The sequence below is a fragment of the Corapipo altera genome, unplaced genomic scaffold (genome assembly GCF_003945725.1).
Source record: "Corapipo altera isolate COAL_440 unplaced genomic scaffold, ASM394572v1 64, whole genome shotgun sequence".
NCBI lineage: Eukaryota > Metazoa > Chordata > Aves > Passeriformes > Pipridae > Corapipo > Corapipo altera.
In genome coordinates, this window is record NW_020884893.1 from 9435090 (window position 1) to 9445678 (window position 10589).

The 10589-nt window shown below is 51.5% G+C and overlaps 1 protein-coding gene across 1 annotated transcript; it reads right to left on the reverse strand.

Annotated features, from left to right (window-relative positions):
* Nucleotides 1-537: 537 nt before the first annotated feature.
* On the reverse strand, nucleotides 538-3806 carry FNDC11 (fibronectin type III domain containing 11). The gene is made up of 2 exons (XM_027646246.1): nucleotides 3675-3806; nucleotides 538-1622 (listed from the first exon to the last, which is right to left on the reverse strand). The coding sequence occupies exons 1-2, from the start codon at nucleotides 3789-3791 to the stop codon at nucleotides 597-599; spliced, it is 1143 nt and encodes a 380-aa protein (XP_027502047.1). The 5' UTR covers nucleotides 3792-3806; the 3' UTR covers nucleotides 538-596.
* Between the last annotated feature and the right edge of the window lie 6783 nt (nucleotides 3807-10589).

The window sequence follows — 10589 nt, forward strand, 5'->3', positions numbered from 1 at the left end:
GGGGCTTGGGGTTATTTATTGTTGGGATTTGGTTGGTTTCTTTTAATTAGAGTGATCTTTTCATGCACTTATAGAGGGATGAGCATGAAGTCATGCTTAGTTACCTATAAGGCACAGGGTGTAGAGGGTGAGAGGAACCAGTGATGGAGATAAGTTTGGGTGGGTGATTTAAAGAGCTCAGGGTTCAATTCAGCTATTTTGTAGGGTTCAGTTCAGGTATTTTGGAAGAAGGACAATAACTTGGGGTAAAAAACCCAAAATATCATTGCAAGGAGCTGGCACCAGCATCTTGTGGTGTATGGAAAGCATTGCATGGTGGAGGTGCTTCTGTCTCCTGTGCTCTGCCTCAGAGGTGTCCTGCAAGATTTTCTGCTTCTGGCTGCTCCCACCTGTTGGTTCTGGCAGTGGGATACAAGCGTCGAGCCCCAAATGCTTCCTAAGGATGTTGTTTTGTGTGAGAAATTTGGAATGGGTTACTGTCTGACTGGAGGGATTTGGGGAAGGCGCTTGTAAAATTGCTGCTGAAAACAGAACGAGTTCAATTTTGTGCAAAATGTTTAAACAGTTTATTTTAATTATTCATCTTTTCCAAACCATTAAAATGAGGAAGATGTTCTGGTGAGCCGCCTTGTAAACCCGAAGCTGCCGTTGGTGCTGCCATTGGTGCTGCCATTGGTGCTGCCATTGGTGCTGCCGTTGTTGTCTTCAACAGGGACAGTTTTTGTCTCCAATACAAGGCGGTCGTGCCACTGTGAGTAGACAAGTGTGTGAGTGTCAGATCTTTTAACTCTGAACTCGTATAATCTGCCAGGCTGCAGGTGATGGATTACACATGGGTTGGAGATGACTTCCTGAATCCGACTGTATCCTGGTTCTGTCTGACTGTCATCTGTCACTAACTTAATCTCCAGTTGCCATCGTTCGAGGTGTGACTCTTGATTTTCATTAATCCACTTGAGCTGGGCCCAGTTCTGGGATGCAAATGACTCTCTCCGATCAAAAATTGGTGGCTTCTTTGTATATAGAGAAAGACTAATGTGAGGGTGCACAGCACCTCCAAGAATTACCTGTGACACCAAACTGTGCTTGACATGGAGCTTTCTTGGCTCTTCCAAGGCAATGAGTTTACTGAAAAGCACAGAGAGCTTGAGCACTTTCTTTATAGTCAAGTCCCATTGGGAGAGGAAAGTTGCCATGTCACAGGTCTCTACATAATGGCTCAGCTCCTTTCGTCCTCGATCCAATTGTTCCAACAGCTCAGTTAAAAGTGCCAGTTGGATTTCAGTCTGTTTTTTTCCCACCTTCTTAATCTTCTGGAGTTGGCAGGGGTTTGCGATTTGCAAGATGTCAGCGCAAATCATCATATTGTTCGGGTCTCTCACGCACAGGTGTCTGGGCTCAATCTTCAGGTAAAAGTAACACTTCTTCAGAAGATTAAATCTGTTCCAGTGGTACCGGAGGAGGCGAGGGTTCAGCTCATTGTGAAGGAAATCCAGAACAAGGTTTTTATTTCTCATGTACTGCTGCACGGTGGCATTGTCTTGCCCTTCTCTGGTCGCCATACTCTCCGAACTGGTTTCAGTCTCACTGAAAACTTTAGCCATGCTTTCAAAGCTCAGGTGCTGTGTAGGAAAGCAGCAATAATAACATTAAGAACCGAAAGAAAAGCAGCTGTGAGGGAGTATAATCATGGCTGTGACTCTTCTCTCTTAATTAAAGCTTAGCTTACGTAGATGGAAAAGAACTGCTAGACTAGATGTAGTTCCAGAGGAATTTTCCTTTATAGTTGTGTGGTTTCTCATATTTTATATTGTCTACTTATATGTATTCCAGCCATGGCATCCTTCTATCCCTCCCTTTGAGAGGTTCTACCTCTGCTTAATATATTCACTGACAGGAACTATTCTCTGAGACACTCTGCCAAAATTTCTCCCTATCTTATTATCTTCTGTTTCATTCTAATTAGCTGCCTTTGTACTCCTGTAAGCAATTTCTTTCCATTCTTCTGCCTCTCTGGAGATGTCTATTTTTCTCTCTTTGTAATCTGCCAGGCTGTTGAGGTTTGAGACCCACCTTCTCAGCCAGTTCCTACAGCTACATAATCACCTTGGTGATTCAAATTAACCCTCTGCCCCCACGCGAGGTGGTGCGCAGCAGGCAGAGCAACACTGAGTGTCACCTCGTGACAGCTTCCAAGGGGAATTACAGCGTTTTCCTCGCACTTCCACCTTCAACAGTGGATTGGCAGTCATAACCTGACTTTGTTTTCAGTGATGTACTGCTTTCCCTTTCTTTGGTTTTATTTTGCATTATTGCAGATCATGATGCTTTCCTGTATAATGCGCCAGTCTATGAACAATGTACAGCAAGAGAATGAAACACATGTAAAACACCTGCAAACAGTTCGATGTCAGGATGTTTAGACAGGGATTCTTGTAGCACTATATCTGCTGGCTTAATCTTAGCTGTTTACCAGGGCCTGGAGTGATAGGACAAGGGGAATGTCTTCACACTGACAGGGGGTAGGGTTAGATTAGATATTAGGGAGAAATTCTTCCCTGTGAGGGTGGTGAGACCCTGGCACAGGTTGCCCAGAGAAACTGTGGCTGCTCCATCCCTGGAAGTGTTCAAGGCCAGGTTGGACGGGGCTTGAAGCAACCTGGTCTAGTGGAAGGTGTCCCTGCCCATGGCAGGAGGGTTGGAATGAGATGATCTTTGATGTCACTTCCAACCCAAACCAGTCTGGGGTGATTTTATACTTCATTTATTGGCAAAGATGTGCCCTGGCTGGTGGTGCCCTCTGAGCCAAGGCGGAAGGTGTTTCTCTGTTGTGCTTTAGCTGAAGTACCTGTGGCTCACAAAGTTTATGTACCACAAACAGCAGTTAGCTAAATAAATGCCTGTGTCCCTGTTGCCAGTGATACTGTAATGAGAACTCAGCTGGACACTGAGGTGGTTTTCACAGGCTGAACACACTTGATTTGAAAATGAAATTGATACAGAATTTTGAAAGTAAGATCTAAAATGTGAGATTTTAATTCTTCCATGCTCTGTAGAAGCTAGATGGTGACACCTGCTTGACAAACACATTTTCTTTAGCTCCATTTTCGCTAAATTCATAATGGAGCTAATAACATTTCCTCATAGGAATTCCAAGCGTTTGTAAACCTTGTAGCTGTCTGGCCCCGAGCTGCACCATGGTTTATATATTAAGTCACTCATTTGCAACTTTTTCTCTCCAAGAGAGCTGTCATCTAAAAAAACCCACAAACTAAACTGTATTTCCTTTTCACTTCTTTTCTTTCCCCCAAAAAAACTCCACCTAAACCAAGGCAGTGCCAGCTCCCGGCATCCCGTAGGGAGCAGCAGTGCCAGCACATGTGCCAGGTGACATTCCCCGCTCTTGGAGGGATTTGGCTCTCTGGAGCAGATTGTTTGCCCACAGATCGAGCTGTCATTGTGCTTGTTTTCCCTTGCTGTTTTCACATACATATTTTTTCTTTCTTTTCCTGCCAGGAAGGGCTGGCTGTATTCCCTGCAGTATTGCTATGCTTGCAGCCTGGGGGCGGGGGGGGGGGGAGTGGTGGTGCAGTTACCCAAGGAGGGGGTTCTGTGTTCACCCAGGAGGGGTCGAAGTGGCACGCAGGGGGGTTTCCCCCTGAGCCCTGACCCACCTCGTCAGGCCCCCGGAGGTGTGTGCAGGTGCCCCGGTCCCGGTGCGGCCCGGCCGGATGGACCCGCGGCCCGGCCCTGCCCGGCCCCACAGCCCCGCAGGCCGCCGCCGTTGCCATGGCGACCCCCCGGGCCCGGGGAGCTGCGGCTGGAGCGGCCCAGGACCAGCCCCAAAGTCCTCCACACATTCCCCCCCCCTTCGCAATTCACAGGATCCCAGAATGGTTTGGGGTTGGAAGAACCTTAAAGCTCCTCCCCGTTCCACGCCCCCGCCACAGGCGGCGATGGCACTAATTCCCAGTGACCTCCTTCGCATCCGCCCATTCTGGTCCCTCGTACCTTCTTCTTCGCGGGCTGCTGGCTCGGGGACACCGGGGACACCGGGCGTCGTGAGGAGAGCATGTCTGCTCTGCCCGTTCAGCGAGAGGTGTCTGCTGTGACTCCAAAAGCGATGACACAGGTTGTGCCCGCTGCTGCATCACAATGTCATCGTGGAACCAGGGAAGCTGGAAACGTAGGATGATGGAACCATGGAATCGTAGAATCATAGAATGGTTTGGGTTGGAAGGGACCTTAAAGCTCATCTCGTTCCAACCCCCCTGCCATGAGCAGGGGCACTTTCCACTAGACCAGGTTGCTCCAAGCCCCGTCCAACCTGGCCTTGGACACGTCCAAGGATGAGGCAGCCACAGCTTCTCTGGGCAACCTGTGCCAGGGTCTCACCACCCTCAAAGGAAAGAATTTCTCCCTAATATCTAATCCAAATCTCAGAAAGCAGGGGTGGTTCTGGGGTATGAGCAGGACCTTCTGGGCTTTATGGTGTGCTGTGAGTGAGGGCTTTTTTGCTTTTTGAGGGCAAATCTTGCAGAGTCCATCTGAGGCCAGACACCAGCACTTTGCTCTCCACAGCGAGACTGAGACTGTTTCACACCATCAGGAGTTTTGTTAACTTAAACACATAATCCTTATTAAAGGGCTATGATGAAATAGGATATAAACTGCTCCGTGAAGTGCAGCAAACTTCCTTCTGGGGTCGAAGTGATTTTCCTTCTCTGCTTTCCTGTGTGACCTGGCTGCCCAGTCAGCTGAGTTATTGTGGAGAAGAGAGTGGCTTGTCTGACTCATGATGGCAAGCTCCATGCCACAACTGGTGAGTTCATCAGCAAACTGGACAGGCATCCTGGGCTGAAGGTGCCCTTGTACTCCCTGCTATTAAATCTTTGGGTCAGAGCTTAGCCTTAATGCTGTCTGGTGTGCTTAGCTGGTGCATCTCTCCTGAGCTTTTTTAATTGAATGATAGGCAGGATCCATAACACCAGCCCTAAGCTCCTGCTTGAACACCAAGGGAGGGGGTGATCTGTCATTTTAAGAAATCAGTGCATCCTCTCAAGGCAACCAGAGCTTACCATTTCATTTCACAGCTGCCAAGAGATTAACTATACAATTGTCAGGTGTGATTTGCTAACAGCCAAGAGAGATACCAAATATGATGGAAAGCAGGTTGATGGCCTTGCTTGGGGGGAGGGCGAGTGGAGATCAGTATTCGGTGATAATGCCAAATTTCTGCAGGAAATTAATGTTCATGCTCATGTCATGATCTCAATCCTGTTGTTCAGACTGTGTGCTGGGAACTGGAGGAGTCCTTTTCCCTCAGCCTTGCTGGTCTGAGGGTATGAGAAGAGACCTGTGGAGGTCCAGCTAACCTTGCCTCCTCATAAACCCGCTTAGAGTCTGCAGCTGAAATTCTAGTGTTTTCCGTCATTTTGCATCAGGGATCAATTCAATGAATCTCTTTGAATTAATACACATACAAATGTGTTTGAAGCATTGAACACCACGCACCCCTTTGCCTTCCCTCTCATCAGCTGAGCTGTCTCTGTGGTAGAGCTGACAGCCGCTGTCACTCCGTTTGTCACTCTAGCTGTCCTGTCCACAGCATCAAAATAAAGAACTTGTTAGTCCTGTCTGAGATCAAGATATAAGCAGACGATTGATTTTCTTCCCTCTTCTCATTAGCGAGCTCTGACACTTAATAAAACATATATTTCCTCACCCAGGTTAAGCAAAACACCCAGATAGTGCCTGTCAGAGCGGGTTGGGAGCAGGGATTAATCTTTATGGAAAATCAATAGCTGGAACAGAAAAATTGGCAGAACCCAAATTAAAAGTCGCTGGCAATTTCTGTCTTCATATTTCACGTCTGCATTTCTGAAACAGTGATTTGCTGCAAAGGCAAAACAGGGGCAGGGATGGAGGTGAACTCCGTGCCTGGTTTCTCTTCTGCTGCTTCCTGGCAGGTGGAGGTGGATGCCAGGTTTGGAGCAGCTGTTTGAGCAGCACCAGGTTCAAAGTGATCCCTGTCCCAGGGCAAAGGGCTGTTCAACACTGACCTTTCTGAGCGAGGTTGTGTCCTCACAGCAGCACTGTCTTTAAAGTCTTCCACCATCACCACCTCCTCCAGGGTCCCTGACTGTGTCCCTGCAGCCCCCAGAAATACCCATCCCTCATCATGTTCACCTGGCTCTGTGGGAGCAGGATTCTCAGAGCAATATAAAGGCTGCAATCCCCATCATCACAAGGGTATGACTGATTTACTCACTGCTTGCTCCCAGTTTCACTGGTGCCTCAGATACCTGAAATAAATTATACATTCCAGATAAATTCCAAATCTAAATCATCTCCACACATCAGTGAACTCGTGGTGTTCGTCAGACTGTGATTCAGAGGCTCACTTCGAGAAGGAAGAGGGATGGAAGTTTTCTAAGGAACCGTGGAGGGAGGGAGAGGGGAGGAATGGCTCTCCTGGGATGCAAAAGCCCCAGCTGGACCAGGGCAAGAAGGAGTTAATTGTGTCCCTGAGGCAGCAATTATCTCCAGCTCATTACACCCACTAATGGCACCCAAGGAGGGAGCCCCAAAGCCTGGACCTGCCAGAGTTTGGAGTGGCCGTTTGATACAGCAGGCCAATAAATTTGGGGATTTGGAGGCTGTTTGGGGGCAAAAATCTTCCCTGGTCTAAGCCCAAACCCACATTCTGCTCCTCCAAAGCAATCGTTTGTTAGCTCTCCATTTCACACGGATGAATCAGCCCAAAGCATTTGATCCCACAACAGCCTCCAAGGAAGGGGAGGCTGCAAACCCCCAGGGCACATGCATGGGGGCTTTTATTTCTTGCCATTGAAGACTACAGTGACTTGGGGAACATTTATCCATGTTCCTCAGACACAGGGCCAGTACTGGGACAAGTCTGTGTCACAAGGAGGGATTGAGGCTCACGGTGAGACAATGACCTTCTTGGGTTTGTGGAGAAGGGGAGGTGAACCCTGCACAGCCAGTTTAGTGCCCTCACTGATTCCCAGAAGGCTTTACAGAGGGGGCATAAGCACCTTTCGTAAGACCACATGTACTGGCCCTTCTTGGGTTAAACAGGAGTGACTGTGGGGCTGGATCCGTGTGGAGGGAGCAGAGTTGGAGCTTGGAGCAATGTGCCAGGCTCTGCTACTTGCAAGGGTGCTCACCCTGGGGCCTCATCCAGCCCTAACGCTGGGGCAGGGGCTGTGGCACCCATGGCTGTGGTCTGGGGGGCTGATCAAAGGGGGCTGGTGGAGCCATAGTGCAGGGCCAGAGCAGGGGTGTCCTCTGGGAATCCTGACAGCCCCCGGCTCTGGCAGCAGGACAGAAGGGTAAAATCATGCCCGTGTCATCCCATCCATCTCTGCCTCTTGCAGGCTGGTCCCGGGGGAAGTGCAGGCTTTGGCAGCTCTAAGTGGGGTTGGAGGCGGATGCCATTCTGAAGAATAAGATTCCCTTGCAAAACTTGTAAAAAAAAATAAAAAAATTAAAGTTCTTGGCTGAGAAGCTTGTTTAAAGATCTTATCTCTGGCAGAGGAAATAAGTTTTTAATTCCTTCCCTTGCTGCCTCTCAGCAAGTGCTGGGTCCCCAGAGGGGCACAGGCCATTATCTCTGTCAGGAAACGAGCTGGAGAAGTAGCTTTTGTTCATGGAACTGAGACTGACCTGAAGTGGCTCTGGGTGAAGCTGCTGCCTCTGCCACGTGCGGTCCCTGCTGTGGGGAGGGTCAGGTGGGGTGCAGGTGGAGCTGGCACCCTGCATTCAAGGCAGATAGAAGGCAAAAATTACCTTTTCTGAAGCCTTGGTTGGAATCAGGAGGTGGTTTGGGCGATGCTGCTCCCCCTGCTCCATCCCCAGGATCCCTCTGGCAGGACTGGCATCCCCAGGGCCGCCTGGGGCTCTGCAGGAGGAGGGACAGGGTAGCCAGGGCCATCCCACACACACTGGGGGCTGCACTGCTCCTCATGCACAGCTCTCTTCAGCTGGTGCTGGAGAGCTGTTGGGATACTGTGTGCATTGGGATTAAAGGTATTTAAAGTGACACCTTGGTGCCATCCATGGCCTTATCCACTGTGTGGCAGAGCACCAAGGCTGGGCTTTCCCTGTGCCAAGGACCACTGTGACTGTCCTGCCACCAAACAGGGGGACAGAGGGTGAGGAGGGTCCAGGCTGCTGCCTCTCAGCATGGTGGTCCATGGGGAGAGCAGAGCCCCTGCTCACTCGGCTCCATCCCTTGTGTTCACCGTCACCTCCACCTGCATTTGAGTCATCTCCCAGCTCAGTGGAGTGTGTGGGCTTAGTGCAGCTTTAGCTGTTCATCCTCTGCTGTGCTGGAGCCTGACACGGGTAAAGTAGAGCAATTCATCAATGCAGGGATGAGGCGGATGAATGTCCTGTGCCAATACAATGGACCTTGTTCTCCTCCCACCAGCTCAGGCAGCAGCGGATGTCACTCTGGCCCAGCGAGGGCTGCTGAAGTGGCTGCTGCTTGAGGAGCTCAAGAGATCTTAAAAGAAATATGGACTTATGTTTTGTGCTGAATGACTTAGTGCTTCAGCTGTAAAACACAGTCTTTGTGGAGAGTAGGCTCTTGAGAAATGTTCCTGTGTGCAAGCAGGGGAGAGGGAGAGCGAAGCCATGGCGGCAGCATCTTGCCTCTGCTCTGATGTTAAATCCCTCTGGGGTGAGACTGGTGCTGGTGCTCAGGACTGTGATTGGCCTCGTGGCCATGGTGGCTGCCTTTCCTACCCCAGCCCTGCTGCCTGGCTGTGGCCTTTTCCACGTGCAGTTCTGCACCAGCACGTGCCTCCCTGGTCCCTGAGGAGCGCAGGGCAGGTGGTGGCTGCCAGGGTACTTCTGTCAGCTGTCAAGTACTTGAAGCACCTTTGTGGAGTTCAGCAAACCTCTTTGCATGCAAAATAGCAGGTCTCCAGAGAGCAAATCCAGAGTGAAACATCTCTCCTGGTGACTGACACCAACATCTCTCGCTAATGACGCTTTTTGGTTGTCGGCTGTGCAGTGTGGTCACCTGCCCTTACCAGCTCCTCACCTGCAGCACGGCAGCACACGTGCAAGGCGACCTGGGCTCCCATCCCAAGCTCCTGCTGGGGTTCAGTTTCACCCCATTTGCAAGGGATGAGCTGGGAGCCAGAGGCCACGGCACTCACATGTGTGTCTGGTCACAGAGAAGTGTGGGATGCCACGAACCTGGAGATTGGCAACATGATCCTCATCACTGGTGTAGCTTAAACAAGTCTTGGAGGTGCAGCAGCATTTGAGACAGAGATTTTGGGGGTGGCTGCATTTGGTGGGGCACAACAGTGTAGCACAGCCACTCTCTGCAGCTGCACTTGACGTCAGGACAGGGACAATCTTGGGATGTGTTCACACCAGGGGCCAGTGTGACTGGAGCTAACTTGGCCCCTTCTCTGCCTGCAGCCAGGATGCTCTTGGCAGGACTGGGGGCAGATGTTTAAGCACCCAGGGTCGCCCTCACAGTGGGTGCCATGCAGTCAATGCCTGCTAACCAGCTGGAAGCTGGGAGGCCCAGGGGAAACACGGCTTGGGCCCCCCTTGCCGGCTGGTGAGCGGGGCCATCGCTCCAGCTGGGGTCGACCATCCTCACCGCGGCCCCACTGGGCTGAGAACATCCATTTTCGGTGCCTGTCGGCAGCGATTAGGGAGCACAATGCTGACGGGTGCGCGGGGGGAGCCCTGGGCTGCGCGGCCGGCGGTGCTGGGGCTGCCGCAGGGGGGGTGGCAGGGGAGGACGGGCTGCCCTGCACGTCCCAGCGTGGGCACTGCCGCTGCCTCGGGTCGCGTGAGGCTGCGGGGCCGTTACACAAGGGTTGGCGAGCAGGGCCGTGTGGCCCCGTGTGCCGGGACATCCTGTGTCCCACAGGACACCATGTTTCCCACCCAGGGTGGCCCCAAGCTGCTCAACACCTGTGGACATCACCCACAGGAAAATGGCTGCAGGATGCAGCTCAGCCTTGTGGTGCTTTTCCCATCATGGATGTCGATCGTGGCACTGAGAGTCCTGGTTGGAAATGGGGCTACGGGGGATCCCAGCTGATGTGACCAGCTTGGTTTTGGGCATTTTCCTTGGTGGGTTTGTAGCCACGACAAGAGCAGAAAGACAACTGGGCGAGGGGCTGCTTATCCTCTCTGGCTCCCAAACGGGGCTGCTGGGGAAGTGGCCAGATGGGAAGGAAGGGGCAGGATGGGGAGGTGTTTTCAGGCAGGCAGAGGTTCCCTGTCCCACTAATCGCTGTGGCCTAGTTGGGTGTCTGCAGCAAGAACGGGGCTAATCCTAATCCAGGGCGAGGATAAAGGGCCACAAGTGCCGCGTGCCAGAGAGCCACGTTCTGGTTGGCACTGGCCACCATGCCTTGGTTTAGTGCCCTAAGCCCTGGGGTCAGTCCAGCTACCCCAGACCAGGGTTAGAGGGACCTGCCCTTTGGGATGGAGTCAGAGCTGCTTCAGGGCTGCCCATTGCTGCCAGGGGACATCCTTCCAAGCCCACTGCTGCCAGCACAGTGGAGGACAAACACACAGAGCTCATG

Excerpts from the sequence above, each read along its gene's own strand:
- FNDC11 (XM_027646246.1), bottom strand. The coding sequence starts at position 3,791 with ATGGCAACGGCGGCGGCCTGCGGGGCTGTGGGGCCGGGCAGGGCCGGG. Across the intron at positions 1,623-3,674 it reads ACCTCCGGGGGCCTGACGAG|CACCTGAGCTTTGAAAGCAT; the intron begins GTGGGTCAGGGC and ends TTTCCTACACAG.